Source organism: Acomys russatus, chromosome 15, assembly GCF_903995435.1.
Source record: "Acomys russatus chromosome 15, mAcoRus1.1, whole genome shotgun sequence".
In the NCBI taxonomy this organism is placed as follows: domain Eukaryota; kingdom Metazoa; phylum Chordata; class Mammalia; order Rodentia; family Muridae; genus Acomys; species Acomys russatus.
The window spans coordinates 59463800-59484320 of record NC_067151.1 but is presented as its reverse complement, the minus strand read 5'-3'; the positions used below and the strand labels follow the sequence as shown (position 1 = coordinate 59484320).

General features: G+C 37.3%; 2 protein-coding genes across 2 annotated transcripts in view; one reads left to right on the top strand and one right to left on the bottom strand.

Moving 5' to 3' along the window:
- The window catches only part of Lrba (LPS responsive beige-like anchor protein), a 540702-nt gene that overhangs the window by 230403 nt on the left and 289778 nt on the right, over nucleotides 1-20521 (bottom strand). Inside the window, exons 38-40 of the mRNA XM_051157393.1 lie at nucleotides 17515-17639; nucleotides 9704-9850; nucleotides 7084-7220 (exon numbers count right to left, since the gene is read on the bottom strand). Of these exons, the coding sequence (XP_051013350.1) occupies nucleotides 7084-7220; nucleotides 9704-9850; nucleotides 17515-17639 (409 nt within the window). The remainder of the gene's footprint in view (nucleotides 1-7083; nucleotides 7221-9703; nucleotides 9851-17514; nucleotides 17640-20521) is intronic.
- Mab21l2 (mab-21 like 2) lies at nucleotides 1131-3710 on the top strand. The gene has a single exon (XM_051157390.1). The coding sequence runs from the start codon at nucleotides 2071-2073 to the stop codon at nucleotides 3148-3150; it is 1080 nt and encodes a 359-aa protein (XP_051013347.1). The 5' UTR covers nucleotides 1131-2070; the 3' UTR covers nucleotides 3151-3710.

Here is a 20521-nt window from a genome sequence, read left to right as displayed (position 1 = left end):
TTTCAGTGGGATGCCAGGGGAGGAGGAAGGCCATCTGGGTAATCAATAACAGGACAGTTATAGATTTCTGTCCCAGTCAACTCCTTTAAAAGCAAGAGTCAATTATGAAAATAAAATGATTATAAACCAGTACTGCCTGAGAATATGTTCAAAATTAAAGTTCCAGTATTAAACTATTAAGAAAACTTGAATTCAGGTTAAATTTTCCTTTCCTTCATTTTAGTTCAAACTATTTTGGTAGCTTATTTTAATTAACAAATATAACCTAATGGTGTATGCCACATATAAATTTACATTGCTTCTCAAAACTTAAATATTTTCTTTCTAGTTATTGGTTAGTTCTTATAACAGTAAAATAATGGCACAAAGATATCTGAATCTAAATTATGAAATAACGATCAAACAACGTATTTGGACTAGATTTTTTCCTGTTTTTTTTCCCAGCAGTATATGGAAATTACTAACACGAGATTTATGGCTATAAACTATCATCATATACCCTCCTTTACACGTACGCAGCATCTGCTCCAGCTCCAGGCAACAACGGGATGGGACGGAAAAAGAAGACTTTACTGAAGAAAAATAAATAAACTACACAATTTAAGTCCTTTCCCAAGCTCTCCTTCCTGCTCCCATTTGCCTTCAAGCCAAAGGTAGTCTGTCAGTCTGCAACTTCTGCAGAACATTCCTGAACCTCACTGAAACCATTACTACTTTCCAGCTACACTCAGAGGAGAGCCCCTTCGGTAAAGACGCTCCTCTTCCTTGCAACGGGTAAGAAAAGAGGATAAAAGAAGACGAAACTATTAAATGAGTGCAAGCATTTGACTTCTGTCTTGTCCTATTTTCTTACTTTTCTCCCCTCCCCGCAACCTCCTCCCCTTATCAAGTGCAGTGTGGTGGCTGCTATGGTTCCAAGCTTGTCTTCTCTCTTTCTTTAGGATTGGCTAAAGCACTGACAGCTTGCCTAGGGATTGTAGGAACTGAAGCTCCACCCCCTCACGATGGCCCAGAACCATTCATAAACAGAGAGAGAGAGAGAGAGAGAGAGAGAGAGAGAGAGAGAGAGAGAGAGAGAGAGAGAGAGAGAGAGAGAGAGGAGACGGGTGGGGGGGGCAGGTATCAGAGGACAGGAGGGAGAAGTGGAGTCGGCACAGGCTACCCAGAGAAGAGGAAAAACCCGGACTCCTTACAACTGCACACCAGATACAACGTAAGCAACGACTTAATCACACTAAAATAGATTTTGCTAGGGCCAAAAGTATAAATAACGAGGCAGAAATGAGTATCAAACAACTTGCAGCGGTTTGCACCTAAAGACAGGCAGGAAGAACCCCCTCCCCCAAAACCAACCAACCCAATCTAAACAACGCCTCCAGTAGGAAACCAGGAAAACTGCTACGACATAACCTTCTGAGAAGAGAGGAGACCAGCACGCTGAGACCGCGGGGCGTCTGCAAACCTCAGAGTGCGCAGCGGCCTGAGCTGTACTTCGCTGCTCCTCTCCGGGCATTAATTACATCCTTCACTTTCCTTTTGGGGGAGGGTAAGGAAGGCATCACACACGCTGAGTGACGGCGTCCTACCACCGAGAGAGAAGTTTCAGAATGAACCACTGAATGTTTTATTCTTATTTTAAATTTTACTTTGGCACTTATAAGACTTCATTTCCAGATACCTGGGCAATCGTGGCTGCTGCGGACGTCTAAGCCTAGCCTCTCACCATCTCATCCATCTCTCCCGCACAAGGAGAGGTTTGTATTTATCTTTATTTCACTTATCAAGAGAAGGCAGAAAAGTGCCAGCAGATACTCCCACCCCCCTCAAAAAAATTTTTTTCTAATTTTCTGCGGAAGAAAGAAAAAAAAAGAGATTTCCAAAGAGGGAAAAGAAAAGGCCAGCCGGCTATATTATCAGCCGGTCAGCCCAGGTGGAAAGCAAGAGTGAAATTGGGGCTTCAGGGAAAACGCACCGCCTTTCCACAGCCGCAGGGCCACCACCAGTGCGTGAGCCTTGGATCCCTCAACGTATTGCGAGACGCCGGTGTACAGCCCGGACCTGTGCCCCAACATGATCGCCGCTCAGGCCAAGCTGGTTTACCAGCTCAATAAATACTACACCGAGCGCTGCCAGGCGCGCAAGGCTGCAATCGCTAAGACCATCCGAGAGGTCTGCAAGGTAGTGTCGGATGTGCTGAAAGAAGTGGAGGTGCAGGAGCCGCGCTTCATCAGCTCTCTGAGCGAGATCGACGCCCGCTATGAGGGGCTGGAGGTCATCTCGCCCACTGAGTTCGAAGTGGTGCTTTACCTCAACCAGATGGGCGTCTTCAACTTCGTGGACGACGGATCTCTGCCCGGCTGTGCGGTGCTCAAACTAAGCGATGGGCGGAAGCGGAGCATGTCTCTTTGGGTCGAGTTCATCACGGCGTCCGGCTACCTCTCAGCGCGCAAGATCCGCTCCCGTTTCCAGACGCTGGTCGCCCAGGCTGTGGACAAGTGCAGCTACCGGGACGTGGTCAAGATGATCGCGGACACCAGTGAGGTCAAGTTGCGCATCAGGGAGCGCTACGTGGTGCAAATCACCCCAGCGTTCAAGTGCACCGGGATCTGGCCTCGCAGCGCGGCACAGTGGCCTATGCCCCACATCCCCTGGCCCGGCCCCAACCGGGTGGCGGAGGTCAAGGCCGAAGGGTTCAACTTGCTCTCCAAGGAGTGCTACTCGCTGACTGGCAAACAGAGCTCGGCAGAAAGCGACGCTTGGGTGCTGCAGTTCGGTGAGGCGGAGAACCGCTTGCTGATGGGAGGCTGTAGAAACAAGTGCCTCTCGGTGCTGAAAACGCTGCGGGACCGCCACCTGGAGCTGCCGGGCCAGCCGCTCAATAACTACCACATGAAGACGCTGCTGCTGTACGAGTGCGAGAAACACCCGAGGGAAACGGACTGGGACGAGGCTTGCCTGGGCGACCGTCTGAACGGCATCCTGCTGCAGCTCATCTCCTGCCTGCAGTGCCGCCGCTGCCCTCACTACTTTTTGCCCAACCTCGACCTCTTCCAGGGCAAACCCCACTCGGCCCTGGAGAGCGCTGCCAAGCAGACCTGGAGGTTGGCCAGGGAAATCCTCACCAATCCCAAAAGCTTAGACAAACTATAGAGTGCTGCGGACTGCGTGGAAAGCAACACACACAAACGGGCATGCTCTCTCAGAATATACAACACAGCAACAGCAAAAACTCGAAACGCAAACTTTTATGTAAATCACCTGAAAGAACAGGAGTAGCCGGAAGACATCCTTAATTAAGAAGCAAAGAAAAGAGGGCAAACCAACCAAAAAAAAAAAAAAATTACATTCTTGCACAAAAGTGATCGTTTCCTTCCAAACAATGTGAATTTAAAGATCACACAAAAGAAGCAATCGGGCTTTGCCAACACAAAATGAAACCCAAGGTACATTTTTTTCAAATCCATGTATAGTAGCTTCCCCTCTTTTCCTTCTTTACACCCTCCCCTTCCTTGTTTTCGGTTGCCTGAATGATTGTCACCAAGTGAAAAAAATTATTTAACTATAGGTGAAATTTCTTTTTACCAAGTTTTGCTGATGTGAAATGTGTCTCAGTGCCAATGTCAATGTGCCCCTCCCTCCTCCTTCTGCACCTCTAACCCTGGCCCTAAAATGTCTTGTTGAAACCAGTAAACCAGTAATAAAAATATTACTTTACATTGTAATTGGCTGCTTGTGAGTTGTTCTTGAATGAAGGCAGATGAGATCACTTTCTAAATTACAAGGTGTGAACTTGAACTAAATGCAGGATGCTTCCATTTGAACTCTGATTTGCAAAGTTTAAAATACAACATATTCTGTAGAATTAGATGTCTAAATTTTCACCAAAATCCTTAGTAAAAAGTAAAATAAGAATTTTAGTCGATATAACATATATTTGTTATATATGTATATTTTAACAGTAATCTTATGCAATACTTGAAAAAAGAAAACAATGTGAGACAACATATTTTCATCATAAAGTTTAAAATAATAATAAGACCTTTCTAAAACTTTCCATATTACAAATTAGGATATTTGTCGGGGTTTTGTTTTTTTGTTTGTTCTGCTGTAAGTTCTTAAAAATCTAGTACAAAAGAAATGTTTTTGGATGTAAAAACAAATAAAATTAGCAATGAAATCAACTACACCAAAAAAATAATAAAATGGTCATTGCAATATTTTTCTCTACTAGGAACTGGTAATATGAACAATGCAGCTTTATACACTACTTTGTTTTTAATGATTTAGTTATAAATGCAATAAACATGATCATTTTAATAAAATTTCAATAATTACTTTGAGCCTACTTGTATATAAAGAATGTCTTAATACTATTTTATGACCTAAATAATTACTTCAAAAACTTAGAAGCTGGGAAAGTACCTTTCTTGTCCTGCTTTATTAGGTAACAATCTCATAGACTCATTTCAATATTTCAATTCTCATAAAGATTTCTTTTTTAGCAATAAAATAACTGTTTGGAATATTAAAAAATTAAAATGAAAAAATTTTAGTTTATGTCCAAAGGGTATGTACCTTCCACTAGCTTTGATAATGTGAGGTACAGAAGTAGAGTTTGTTAAATACTACCCCTAGTATTTAAATGCTATTCTTTAAATTATTCTATTTTTTAATGTTTTGCCCAAAAAAATGACAGACGGAGAAGAAAATATTCTCAAAAGCAGTTTTCTGATGGAAGTTCTGGTGGGGGAGGGGTATATCGGGTTAAGAACAGGAGGACTAAAATTACTGAACCCTAGGAACCTCCTCAGGCTCTGAAGCCCCAGGTCACTTGACACTACAGGCATAGGCTGTAGGCCGCCCTGGGAAAAGTAATTCTGTGTCAAAAATATAAGCTTAGGTGCTATTTACTCTGAAATTACCTTTGTCCTTTCACTGTACATAGTACTGTGTGTGTGTGTGTGTGTGTGTGTGTCTGTGTGTTTGTGTCTCTGTGTGTTTGTGTATGTGTCTGTCTGTCTGTCTTCCTATAAATATGAAACAAACTCTTTAATTCAATGCACTCACTAATTGTTTTAAGTAATAAAACAACCTATCCTCTGAGGAAAATGTTATGAATTTTAAGAACGTTTTCAAAGGAACAATAGCTACTTAGAGGTACACACGAAATCATTTAAGGCATGGTATTTGGTTTAAAAGGTTAAAATGCTTTCTGAAAATGACGATTTTCACTCAAAAAAGGATTTTTAGTATGAAACACAATTTCTTCGAACAAGTTTACAAAAAAGTTATTGAGTCTTCATCAGAAAAAAAAAAACAAAAACAAAAACAAAACCCAAAAAACAATATCCCCAACTCAATATCTTTCCTTCTTTATTTAATGCAAGTTTTAAAAGCTTTTTAAATGCTAAAAATGTAGTCAAGAAAAGTGTCAGTATTTACAATACAAAAATATCTTTTAGAATCAATGCCCATATTAAATTAAAGATTCTATCAATTGGCTAAAGCAATTTCAAATATGAACTTCCAGGAATTTTGATATCTAGAGAATTGGGAAGGTTGCAGTACAAGACAAATTTCATGATTAGACTAAATATTTTTTATTTTATAAGCAACAGAGAAAGAAAGCTAATTTAATTATGCTACATAAAAAAGAGAAAAACTCAAAGCTACAGCTTCCCGTAAAACATCAAATAACTTCAAAGAACTTGTTCTCAAAGGCTAGCAAAGGTCTTAATTTTGAAAATAAATTTAAACACCATTGATCAGATTTTAGATTTTAAATGTTTGTCCCAAAAGTACAGTAAACTATTATGAATGAAATCTCAGCTTCTCTCAACTTTGGAAGCCGTCAGAAATCAAAGAGTTTAGGTAATCCTGGTAACTATTTCATAATGAAATTTTAACATATTTTCAGAATCTTTAGCCATGAGACAAAATACAAAACATTTCTAGGTGATAAGATTTCAGAATTCACATTTTCTCTATAATGGATTAGCTGAATTCACTAACTCCAAACCAGCAGGTCTCTCATGGCCTTCTTGTTACATAGTGCAGCAAGCCAGAATACAGACAGAGAGCGGGAAGCAAGGAACTTGAAACAAACATGTATAAGATGAGAAATGATTTGTTTGTAAAGCTCAACATAATTGTAACATTTTTCTCCAAATCTTTTAAGAAATACTTCCAAATCATAAAGATTAAACAATTCCACATGATTCCAAAACCAAAGAAGCTACCAACAAACAGAATGTGTGCATATTATGTGTACATACACACACACACACACACACACACATACACACACACATACACACACACAGAGCCAGTAAAATTAATTATTCCATTTTAAACCACTACTCTTTCTACAGGAAACTTAGTTGGTTCATTTTTCAATGAACGGTTTCCTCTCAGAACAAATTATACCATTCACTTTCATAAAATCAACATTGTTTTGGCTTTATGACTGTGTTAAAAAACAGAAATGTTTCTAAGTAAAATAAAATTGCCATGGTCTGAAAAGTAATCAAAATACCTTTGAAAGGGGAAATTACATTTTCATTTAAGAATAGGAAATTATGCAGTGCCTTGTAAAAGCTACCACAGGTAATGGAAAACAGAGGTAACACACTCTTACAGAATACACTTGTGTGCACCAAAGAATAGTAAGCCATGGAGACAAAGCAAGGATAATGATATATTGGTATTATATATAGAAAATATAAGGGCTAAACAAAATAATTCTACTCTCAAGCTCACTGAATTTTTGTTGCTTAATTCACCTTGGACCCTTTCATGCAGAATATATTTATAGACAATGTTCCCTGAGGTCTCTTCCTCTGAAGAACTAATGATAAATGCAATTAAGTGGAAATTGTTTTTGAATTTAAATTAACTTCAATAATCCAACTAGTTGAGAAGAGAGTCTTAAGCTAAAAATGATAGCTACCTTCTAGTAAGCAGAGGCAATTCAAGAGTTTTGAACTAAGCTTGTAAGATTTTTCACATTTCCAATCTTAGAGAACACATTATCCCGTAATAACAACAAAATAAATAACTCCCCTTCCATCCTCATCTTCTCACCTTTGGGTCAATTTTCTTGAAGTTGGGATCCTCTTCATCCACCTCAAAGTAGAGTTCAGAGGAGGTGACAGAGAGAGTGCCTTTTACTACCACAGAGGGGGCCACCAGCTGAGCTGCTGTGCTCAGGCTCACAGGACCTGCCAAGACAAACGATAAGCCACATGGATTGGAACGACAGTCTTCAAAACTCAAACTTGACCAGATATAATGCACATTTTTTAAAAATTCTTACTTCTAAGTGCAGCATTGCTGACCTCTATACTTCTATATTCTATATTCTGTCCATACAGATAATCTGAAGGTGCAAAGTCTGGATTCTCATAGTATAATATTTATAAGAGGCAATTAGCAATAATGGTAAACTGGGAAGCAATTATCGTACAGGGGATGTGTAAAGTGTTGGTCTAATCTCTAGGTGTAAGCAGCAGGCTCTGCCTAAATAAGTATACCCACGTTCCGTTTAGAAAGCCAGCCTCAGGCTACCAACACCATGGAATAACAACCAGGAGCAAGGAGGCCTCAATAGGCTCCCAAGGCCAGAGGTGACTTTAGAGCTTGGCTGAGGCAGGGACACAAAGAGGACTAGCTTTATGAGTGAAGTGTTTGAAAATGCTCTGATAAACCATCTTCTCTGATAAAGATTCTATGCCACTCTCGTACAAAACTTCTTACATGGCAACTTTCTCCTATATAAAACCGGTAAAAATATTTCTTCTCAAAATATCCTTTCCACTGTTAAATATTGCTCAGTGCCTCCAAATCTAATATTAGTGTAGTTCAGGGACTCTGGGAGCAAACAGCTGGAGGGTGGGTTTCCAAGTGAATGAATTTTTATTGGAATAATCAAATCTCCACAGGGCTTATCAAAGAGACAAATCAGACTGCTACTGAAAACAAAAGATCCACTACAGACAGAACCACATAAAGTACATTAGAGCTAACCCTAAAATAAAGACTGAAAATAATTATATAATACAAATATACTTGGAGATAGATTCAGAGAGAATTTAAAATTCTACCGTTTCTTATTATACAAATCCTATTTTAAAAAACAACCAAAAAGAAGACTGGCATTTATAATTCTGAATTAATATAGTGCCTATAAACAAGGTGCACCTATTCAGGTAATCAATGGGTGAATAAGTGTTTCAAAATTCAGATGAATTGACATTTCCATCGATTGTTTGAAGTGTGATGGTCCTTAATCTCACATCAATCTTAATGTGTGCCAGCAGGACAATAGAGGGGATGCTCTGCGGAGATCAGAGCAGGTTTTGCCCTCTATTCCCAATGTACAAATGCATTGTATTTGCAGATGGGGAGCAGATAGCTTCAGAACAGCCATGATTTCCCAAAGCACATCCCTGTAAATGGATGAAATAAGCAGCTATGTGTTCTTTTGCTGTCTCCCTTTGCCCTCTGTACATTAGCATGTAATCCTGAGAAGAAATAACATTTTTTCAATCATTCTCAGACATTCAATTACAGGGTAAGCAGACAGCTGCAGAAGCTGGTGCAGCCTAGGTTCTACAGAAGACCCCTGACAATTTCCACTTCATTTCTAACCCACACCACTTTATTAGTGTGGATTACTTCTTAATCCCATTGCCATTGTCAAGATTATATAATTAAACTCCCTTTCACCTCCATTACTGTGCGAGCATATCGTCAGTCATAAGAATGGGGTAAACTAAAGAAGGAGATGGATTAGTGGGTGTGAAAGAAAGACCAAAACAGCAGTATCCTCCTTAACCTCCGTTCCCAACACAGATCTCTTAATAACACACTTCCGTTAATTTTATTCTACTTTGAGAGGTTTATAGTCATCAAAGAAAGTAACCAGCTTCCAGCTTGTTTTCACAATCATTGTGCATAAGGTTGGAGGTATATTGCCAAATAAAAGCTTTCAAATGCTCTTTCTTTAAAAATCACTGCAATGCAAACTATGTAATTTTCACCTATAGGAACTATGTGCTTTTTCAGGTTTTTCTCAAGAAATATAATTAATATTAATAACAACAACAACAATAATAATAGGAACACAATCACACATATCAAATGTAGACTAAAACTTCAGGCTAAACAAGTGATTTTTTTTTCCAAGAGGAAAATAAAACTGAGATTCTGCTAAATATAAATCAAAATTTCTACACTATCCAAGGTGTGTGAATCCCGTGGAATTCTTGAGGCTCCTCTTTTGAGTGGCTTAAATGCACATACAGCATTTCCCTAAGAGGCTATATTTAAAGCAAACAGCCTCCAAGCTTTGTTTACCAAATAATTGGCAGCATTTCACTTATAATCCTCGTTTTATAGAGTATGGCAACTTTCAAAGGATGCATGAAGCAATTCTATTGTAGCTGCTTTTAATATTTTTGTTCCAGTGAAAATTATATATAAAAGAAAAAGATCAGGAAGGTCAGAGGACTGGGAAGAATAAAAAAATAAAAGCAATTATAGAAGATGAAGGGAGAAACATTGGGAAGAACAAAACCAATCTCTAGTTAATATAATTGTGGATGTAGGCTTGGTACTCCCAGTGGTCACAGCTGAAAAAGTAAGTAATTAGACGCTCATTGTCCCAGAGCCAGCTGAAATATCTGCGCAGCCACTGAATTACCGGCAAGATTCTCTAAATCTTTCTCATCCACGGATGACAGAGTATCGTCGTCGCCTTCCAGGAGGGCCTCGTTTTCAGAGTTCTGATTTCCTAAAGCCTGACTCTTGATGGACTGTTTTCCTTTAGCAAGGATGTCTTCATCTGCGGCTGAAATGAAAAGGAAACAAAGCTGTCCATCAGCACTGGAGGAACACTCTGGCAGAGCGGTAGGGCTGCAGGAAGGGCAGGGAGCTAGAGATGGCCCAATCTTTTATACCATCGCCCACCGTGGGTAAAGTGACCGGGATGGCACACGCTCCTTCTGACAAACTCGATTCCCCAAGCTAGTGTAATGTTACCCTGAACAAGCACCCTAATCCCATTAAATCTGACCCTTGCACTGCTCACCCAGCCATTTATTTACTTATAGTTAGGGGAGGAAAGGATTCCAAAGCAGGGCCCCTCCCCCGCAATTTGTTCCTTAGTGGGGAAAAATCAGAACCTAGTCTAGGAAACAATGCTTATTTAACATGGAAAAATAATGAGGAGCCATTCATTCCTCTGAATATATTACACTGGCATGTATTTGGAAAGGGCCAGGGAGTGCCCAGAAGAGTGGTCAGCGCTGGGGCGAACACCAGCCAATGAGGATGGAGGCCCAAACCCCAAAGCCCTATGGGACACTAATAAAAGTCCCCGCAGCTGCATTCTGTTCTTCATTCCCTCCTGTTCCAGCCCAGAGCCATAGCCCACATTTTCACACATCCGCCCCTGCCCGCAAAGCTAACACAAATATTGAGAGGGAGCAATGTAGCTAGGAAGCACAGGCTCCTCAGTGCCTCCTCTGCTGTTTAAACTAAAGGCCCAAGACACCCCAGGGGCAATCATAACAGAACAGTAGGCTGAGAGGCTTCTGGGCAAAAAAGCCTCCTGCAGCCTCTGGACTAGGCAGCAAGGCCAGCGAAGGAGGGGCAACGGAACCAAAGAAACGAGCTTGCTGCTTGCTGGAAGGCAAGCACCAGAACCCCACATTGCTCTCCAGCGCCACTCTGGTCCTCCTGGCTCAGGAAAAGCCAACAGCAGCTGGGGCTTGTTTGAAAAGCTCAAGATAGGGTGTGCCTTTCCTAACCTTCAATTTCTTTGAATGGTGCCACAGAACGGAGGGGTTTCCAGGTAGGAAATCCCTGGAGGTGAAGCACCGGACGCACCCAAACTGGGACTATTGATATGGAAATCCGATGGGAAGGCTTTTTGCCCCACAACAGTTTCTGCCCAGGCATAAGGCTCAAACCCCTAAAAAGAATAAAGCCTGGGTTTAGAGTGGCAGTTTGCAACCTGTAGGTCGCAACCCCTTTGCGGGGGGGGGGGGGTCGCATATCAGATATCCTGCATATCAGATATTTATATCACAATTCATAACAGTAGCAAAATTACAGTTATGAAGTGGCAATGGAATTTTATGGCTGGGAGTCACCAGCGTTAGGAAGGTTGACAACCACTGGTTTAGTGACTGGCAACCTACAGAATTGATGCTAAGAAGCTGCTCATGTGTTTTTATGCTCATTACCTCAGCAGATCAAAGTTTCTTTGGTTATGGCTAAGGATCATGGTAATGGCAAATGGTTTTATTTCATAATTATTGTGAATTAATCATATATAATTAACATACAGTACTTATGGCACTAAACAGAATCTAAGGCTTTTATATGAAATAAGGAGGTCATGGAGAAACTGTTTTGTTTTTAGCTTTGAATGCATTCTTAAACTAAATAAAATTTCTCTTTTCTCATCTCTATGATGTATCATAGTAAGGAATGTGGAAACTCAGTAAATATTTGAAAAGTTTAATACTTAATTTTAAAATTCTTTTATATTTTCAAATCCTACAAGGAAATATAATGGCTATTATTATATTTTTTGGAAAAAACAACATTATGGTTCTTTATCATTGTTTACACTATGTACATATAGATTCCCCAAACTACAATAAAAATTCTCTTAATCAAAACAACACCTTTCAAATATAAGCAACTTAACTAAAAAACAAAACAAACAAAAAACTGACCCCTGAGAAATCCGAAAGAAAGCATCATCGAAGCTTTCCTTACACATTAAATTTTAAGACATTTTCATTCAAGTTAGGCTTTAGGACAGAACTGGTGTGCCACATTCTCTTCATTTTCTTGATTTATAACTCTCTTCAAAGCAAAAATACGGCTAATGAGGAAAATATTACACAGCACTTACCATATGCCAGAGTGGTCAAAATATTTTACATATTTAACTCATTTAATTCTTAGAATCCTGCCAATCCCTTAATTTCAGATAAGAAAACAGACTGAGAGGTTATATAATTTGCCTAAAGTAAAGGACCTATGATAACTGCAGTCAAGATGCAGAAACAGGCCTGGTGGTGCCAGACTGTACTAGCTCTCAGACAGAAGAGAGCAACAGAAAACAAAAGCTATTGTGTAAATATGAATGCATTTTTCTTTACTAATTCTTAGCTTCTCATATTGAAATTTTATAACAAGTAAAAAAAAAAAAAAAGAATCAAGAGCTAAATTCGACTGATATGAAACACATGAGAGACAAAGCATCCTGCCACTTCTTCCTATAGACTCACTGCCATATGGATCCTTAGGTAAGCCAAGTTTAGTTGAAAAAGAAAACTGTGTAATCTGCAAACATTTACAAAAAAACACAGTTCTTGGTAGCAACATGCAGTGGTTTAAAACAGCTCAATAAATAAATTCATTCATTTAAATGGCTACTAAAATTATGTGTTACCCTGCCCAACTGGGACTTGAGAGTTTTAAATATGTTCTCATCTGCTGACTCATACTAAAACAAAGTAACTTTTGAATTAAATAGTTTTGTGGGAAAAAAAAATTCTGTACTAAAGTATACTAAACACATACAAACACCCACTTTAATTTATTTATTTACTTATTTTTACAAGCTCAGATTCTGGAATTGTTCAATCTCAACTGAAAAACTTCTTGTCACAGAAAATATGCAGCTTACTGATATTTAGAATGGCTTTCCTGTAATTACCTCCCCCTTGAGGATTTTCAGCTAGCAGCAGTAAAATTACCAACAGTGCTCTAATACACACCACATGCGCTGCTATTCAGTTCTCAGTGCTCCCAGAGCTTTCTTCTGCTGAAGAACTTTTTTTTCCCCTTCAAAATTAGAACAAAACTTTCCCAAGCATAAAATAAAAGATAATTATCATGTTTATATGTTCTAGGGAAAGACCTAGTTTTAACTTTCATTTGCTTTTTTAATCAATCAACAATTATAAATAGGTATCAACTATTCTGAAGTCTAAAAGCCTAATTGGATAAAGTTAAGATCATGCTTTTGGTTCAAATTTAAAGTGCAAATCAAATAATTTCTGCTATTAAAATTTTTCGGTGAATATGACCACTGTTCAGATTTTTAATAATTTAACTGACTACGTTTATCTAATGTCATATTTTATTTTAATATTTATACTAACTTAATAATTAACTACATTGTTCCACAGAATTAAAGAAGCATATCCAAAGTGGTATCATTAAAATATCTTTACTTCACTGAAGCTAAGAGAAGCCTAAAAGAGAGGCTGGTTCTCGAAATACAAAATTCAAATTCTTGAGAGTAAGGTATGGACATGAAGTGACTTATCTATACAACATGGAACAGGTAAGTAAGACTGAAATATAATAACAATAAACACAGGAAAGTGTTTACCTACAACCCATGAGTCCCCTTTCAAACATGCACTAAGCAGGAAATAGGAGTCTCCAGTAGTCAGTGTTGCAGAAAAAGATGTTTATGTGTTAAGAAAGAGCTACTTTGTTTCAGAAAATGAGATTACAACTGCACTAAAGGCAGGGCATCAAGCATACCTAAGATGAATGTGGGGAGCCACGCAATGTGCTGTAAGCAAATGCTGTAACTGTGTTCTGAACAGAACACATGAAGAGTATCTCAGTCAACATTATCGTCATCTAATTAGACCCCTTCCTTAGGGCTCTGAGCCAATTAATACGCTCTGGAAAATTGCCCGAAAGTACAAAGAGCGATTAAAAAATAAATCCAAGCACATATTCTAATGATGTTGGACTCTCTGAAAGTTACAGAATCTAGTGCACACAGATCCTACAGAGGATACAATAGTAAATAATATTACTGAACTCATCAGAAAAATGGGCTGATTTAGGATCTTGCCATGATTCGACATTCTTAGGAATCTAAATTGGCCTATATATTTACAATGTACACTTTTTTAAACAACATGCTCTTAAAGCTATACTAAATATTCCTCATATATTCCCATTGTCATGCACACTCTTTACAGAATAAAAATGTCTCGAATTAAATCGGATTCTGGTGCTAAACAGTTGAAATAAAGAAAATCTTCTATTATTAAACATATTTTACATGGCATTAAGAATAGAATTTTCATTCTCTCTAACAATAAACTTTTGAAGACACTGCACACTGATGTTGAAACCGACCAGTCCTCAGTTAACTTAGGCTTTAGTCCTGGTATATGCCAAGACTGCATTACCCCTTTCTTACCTCAGTTTCTTTATGGTAAAAAAAAGAAAAGTTAGAGCAGACTTGAGCCTCAAGATCCTTCTGGATGTCAAACGCCCTGATCATAAATGACTGTCACACAGGACTGCATGCATTGGGAATATGTGAGAAACCATTAGGACAGATGTCTAATAAATATTAAAATTATAGATAGAAGAAAACATTCTCAAGAATCAAATGCCCATCTTTTCTTGCTGATGGTAATATCCACAAACAACATTTAATTATAAGATAAAATATTTACTTTAATTTTAAATGATTCAGTTTCTGCAAAGTTAAAAGAACCTCCCATTATAACACGACTTTTATAAATAACCACTTTGGAGGGTCTCTGCTTGAAAAATTACCCAAAGCTCTTTCCCCAAGCAAGTTAATGTGAACTTGGAAAGGGCAATTAAATTGTCAGAATTAAAAAATTTGTTTTTAACTAGAAGGTAGCCAGAAGTAGAGTCATGGGGCTGGTATTGATCGCATCAACAGAGAACATCACTCTTCAGGTATTTACTCTGCCACCTTTACACCAGAGGCTTTCCTTCAAACCAAATCAATCTATAAAAAAGATGGCTCACACTACCAAAATACATCACTACTATCCAATGGCACTTCTATTTAGATGCCTTTCCTTAGCAATGATAATACTGCTGAAGATATTCTACAATTCTGCATTGTAAAATGTTTGTATTTTTAGTTAATTAATTATAAATAGAAGAAATCATAAAACAATATAAAACCCACACAGCAGCCACAGAAATGTCTATTTTTAAATTCAACACTGATCTTGATCGTATGTATCCTTTTTTTTTTTTTTTTAACTATAATTTTAACAGCTTTTGGTTAGAACGACTCTTTTGTTTTGCATACCTCAGCCTTATCATGTTTGATAGCTTCCACTGTGTTTTAGGAAGCATTCAAAGACTAAATTTCATAGTTAACACAAGATCAAGATTGAATGTCAACTTGATAAGTTATTTGATTTAATAAAATCAAGTTAAAAATTAGGCTCTTTGCTTGGAGAATATATTAGCATAAATTAGGCTGACATCAAATACAGTACAATTTGTACGTTGAATTACAGAATCATATGCTTTGCTATTAGAGATAGCATAGATACAAAGAATAAAGTATAGCTTTTATATTTTTATAAATGACTGTACTAAAAATATATTTAATATGTATATATGGACTGTGTATTTAGTAATAATCCATACCTTGGTTGTAATATTGTTGAGGTACGGACACTTGGCTGGTTTTTAAAAAATAAATGCTTCACATATTTGACGATTAATTATTATACAATTTATGTAAAATATTCGTAAATAAAAGAATCATAAAACTATCTTTGATTTTTCAAATTCTCGCAATCAGTAAAGATAAATAATATTGTATTAACATTTAATTACTATCTAGATAAGAACAATGGCATCTATGTCTAAATAGGTCTGAAAGTCTTAATTATTACTAATGAATATTAATATTACTACAGGTATTTAGAATTTAGAAAGTTAACTTTTATTTTAAAAAGTGACTTTCAACAATAATTAAAATTCCGCCAGTAAGAATCACATAATATTTTAAAATGGTAAAATGTATTTTTAAATAAGAATATGTTTAAACGACTGTATTTAACCTATACTACTGCATTTTGAGTTCAGTTACTGCTATGTCTCTGGTAATATAGTAGAGGTGAGCTGAATAAAGGAAAATCAGCTTCCAACATGCAGGCTTAGAAAGGAAATCCTACTCTTCCTGATGTAAAAGGAAACAGCATATTCCTGTTACCATGGACACCAGAACTCACAACTTTAGAATAGAAAAATGTTATTAAATTTCAAAACTTAAACATACCTAATAGTACCTGTGTGGCTGAAAAGAATAATATTGCAAACAAACTCTTCTTAATGAAAACTATCATTAACCAGAATATACACAGAGAAAGCATGTAACTCTGAAATCTGTCCTGCTGCACAAAAAGAACATGAGCCTCCCAGCGAAGTAGCCTAATTACTTCATCATCTCCCCTTCCCAGCCCCTGTAGTTGAAGACACAGGACCCAAGACGATTACTGCTTTTAGATCACTTTGTTATTGACTATTCTCAGTATGATCATTTATTTTAACAGACTGATGTCACATTTGGTGTTATATCTGATGACATATTGTAGACATTTTCTTCCAGAACTGGCTCTTTAAGGATGAGTGCAAGAGGTCAAATGGCCTGACTGAGGCCAAACCCAAGACTACAGATTTTTAATCTAAATTCTTAATACCATCACCTGCATTGAAACATGACACGGTGCCACATAAACACGTGTAATTTCTTTGTATCAGTTAAAAACAATCATAATCAGAAAAAAACCTAATGATCTCTATTAAGTATAGTTTTAACAATTAATTGTGGTATGCATTGTCATTTAATCACACACTACAGCATATTAAACTCATATCCTACTAAGAGGGTGGACTATTTTACCTTAGCCAATTATAATTTTGCATAAGCAAAGTAAATTTAATGTAGAGAGGCACAGTTCCCCTTTAATTTATTCTAACTGGCTATTAGAACTCCATAAAATAACAAGTGTCATTCTCTGATTAGGGAAAGCTGGTTTTCAAATCCAAGAGACCTCGTCCGGTTGTTGCAGTTACCAGACTTTACGTAAACTGAATCTCCATCATGTGCATCATAACAAAAATGGAGGAATGTTTTCTTAAGCTCTGACAATAAGATGGTACAGAACAGGAACATACGAAATTAATGTCTATTCTCCTGTTCACGAGCCATCAATCACAACTGCAAAGCAAGGTTCAGCAAGTACCGAGGCACTTGGACATTTATTATCAACCCACGGCTGGAGGACAACTGCACATACGGGATAGAACCTAGAAACCTATTTGGTTTGTAAATTCTTTGTTTCTCATGCTCATGGATTCAAGTCAGGCTTGAGGGATTAATTTACTCAAAGCTGAATGTGTGGCTTAGAAGGACATATACTTTAGCCTTGAGCTTTGAAACAATGGGTTTATGTTAACTAAGTTTTGTTCGCGTACTGTAACAAATAAGTATACTTGACACCATCATTTCATGGAATCCTATACAAAGTATACCTCTCTCTACGCACTTGTTGGGTAAAGCGCTGTGAAATGTGGTGTTGGACATTCTGCCAGGCCTTGTAATTAAGAGGTTATGCTCTTCAGTGTCAAGTACTGTACCTGCTGCTATTGGCAAGGACTGGTTTAAACACTGACCGTGTTCCACGGCTGTTTTTAGTGTCGCTTCAGGATGTGTCGATCCTAGAGGGTTACGCACAAATCGTCGCCGGCGCCTCAAGTCATCTTCCCAGTAGTCAAGGCGCCAGAACTCACGAGGACGACTACGATGAAACAGAGACGCCACATATGTTAGCAATTACCAAACAGCGTGGAAGCACTGACTGTGCATAGAGCTCTCCTTGTTTGCTCTGCCTTTCCCCTCTCCTTCCTCTTCCTTCTCCCTGCATCGCACACTCCGCTTCTGCGAGCTTTAACTTAGGTATGTCCTTGAAAATAACAATATCACCTTCTGGTCTAAGGAACTCCTTTTCCTTTTCTTGGAAGGTGAAATGAGCACTAAATACATCATCGTGAAATGAATTGCTGACAGTGTGATCAGTTTCCCCACACTCTAGTGGCATGTGCTCTGATGTCAGCCTCATTTCAGCCTCAGCAGGGCACCTTTCTCTGTGGCTGCATTTATAAACCAGAATAGGGAAAAGGCTATTATAAATATGGTATAGCATTACCTATATTAATCAAAGTCTGTCCCCCTTCATTTTTCTTCCTAATTTGTGCCTTTTTGCACAAGGTCAGTAAATCATACGATGAATTCTTGGTCCAGAAAGTGTTAACTTTAATGAATATCTCAGTTACATGGTTATGTATGTGATAATAAAATATTACTCTGTTTAGATGTGCAGGAATTTAATTAAAATAATCTCTTAAAATATTCATTACATTTAGCCCCTGAGGCTTAGAACAACACAAGAAAATGCATTTCTTTTCCATTTACTGTTTTTAAATAAACCATTCTTGTGGAGTGAAACAGCAATCTATTTTCAAGCAAATCAGATTGAATTTCTGTTTTATGTAGCCTGTTATTCTATTTAATTAAAAACTACATGCTATATGATGTGCAATAATTATTATATTGAAAGCATACTCTTGGAAATTTATTTTTTAAAATCCAAGTTCTATGATATTTTCCCCAATTACATAGATCTTTTATATGGCAACACATAAATGTCAACTTTCTCTGCTGTTAAATACTCATGTCGTAACATGCTAAAAAATATTTTATAAGAAAAATACTAGTATAGAGGTTTATTTTAGTTACACACACAAAAAAACCTTCGGAGAATAAATTTATTCACTAAAGATGTACAGCACAAATACCTGTGAGTTTCAAAAATGAAATAAAAACGCAGTCATAATCAATACCTCTGCAGGAACGACTGTGAAAAAATTAAAATCTTGTATTTCATGAGCTAATAAAACTGTGCCTGTCAGCTTTAACAAATTAATACTCTTTACCAGCTGACGACCCCAAAATACTCAAATAAAGCCACCCCATTTTGATGTTTTAAAGATACCATCGATAATAAAAAGGTTTATAACAAGTACTTTTTATTGGTTAAAAATTAAGTTGTAAAAGAACAGACAACAAATAGTGCACTGCTTAAAGGGAATATTTAAAAAGTAGTAGGAATCAACAACCTTTACAGAGAATATGAAAGAGGCAGTGAGAACATCAAACATTTTCTTTGTTTATTCTGGTCACGCATGAGAAGGAGAAATGATATCAAAATGAAATTTAAAAAAGAGGTGGTTTTACTCTTTATTTATTTCATTGCTTTGATACTTTAAATAAAAACTAATATAATAATAGTATTAAAAATAAATGTAAGATATATCCAAGCTAGATACACAAGCAAAAGATAACAGTTGTTTGAACTCAGTTAATGATATAGAATTTCCCTTAGTTGAGAAGGAGATAGACAGTACACAGATGGTTATGTGCATGGCTCTGATAGTCAGGGAGCCTGGATAGGCACTTCATCATTCTGCCTTCCTACATTTATCTGTTAAAATTATTATCAAATATCAGCCAGGATGCAGTCGTGAATCACAGGCCGCTCCTTGTCTTCAGGGGAATGGTACAATGAGGGTCTATTCATCAGTGCAGCAATCGGCACAAGTAATTAGTTCCCTAGACTGAGATTTGCTATAAAGCCCATTTCAGTCAGTACCACAAACATATGATGGTGTAAAGCTAATGAAAGCTGCTAAAATTTGTTAACCTTTTGTGCCATCAATCCTTCCAATACCCTATGCTTCAGTATTATGCAAACGTAGTGAATTATTAATTTGTCATTAATCCATCTTTCTACACTTTCTGTCAAATTAAATGATGTCATTTTTCTTGATAACAATTAAAATTATAAGAGAGTGCCCCTTGGTATGATAAAACTATTACTAAATTAAGCAACAAAAGACCCTACTATAAGGTATAGAGTGAGATCAAGTCCAGTGTCTACTAAAGCACTTGCAGAGTAAGTTTTATTACGTATCAGAAAAATTATAAAAAATTATTCACAAATTAACCTATACCTCAAACATTATTCAATATGAATATTAATCAAAGTACAAAGGAAATAAAAAGAGAGGAGTTACTTACACGCTCTAACACTAATTTTTAAAAGGTCATAATGATGACTTTGGGCTGACAAAGTAAAATCACCAATATTCTAGGAACTGGAAATTAAATCGCATAAAAAAGTTTATAAAAGTCAGCTTAATTTGTTAGCTATGTATCTGTATGTCTTTCAATATGGATATTTTATCAAAAATTTAAAAATAATACTCAGATGTAATTCAAGCAAGGAGCTGTGTGCATTAGCATGCTAACACTCACACTTTTTCCAATTTCAGAAATTACTAGAATATTTAAAGTTATTTACATACCAATGGACCTAGTCCTATTTCTAATAAGATTCCAAAGATACTCAAATTGATGACATGAGCCTGTGTTTGGTAACACCTAGACATATGTAAGACTTCCTTCAGAAGACACAGTGCACCTCTATAAAGATACTGTACACGGGGGCTGGGAAGATGGCTGGGTAATAAAAGTGACTGCTGCACAAGCAAGTTGGAGTCCTCAGGACCTACAGAAGAAGCATAGTCCCCAACATGTGGCCTGCAATCTCAGGTCTGGGAG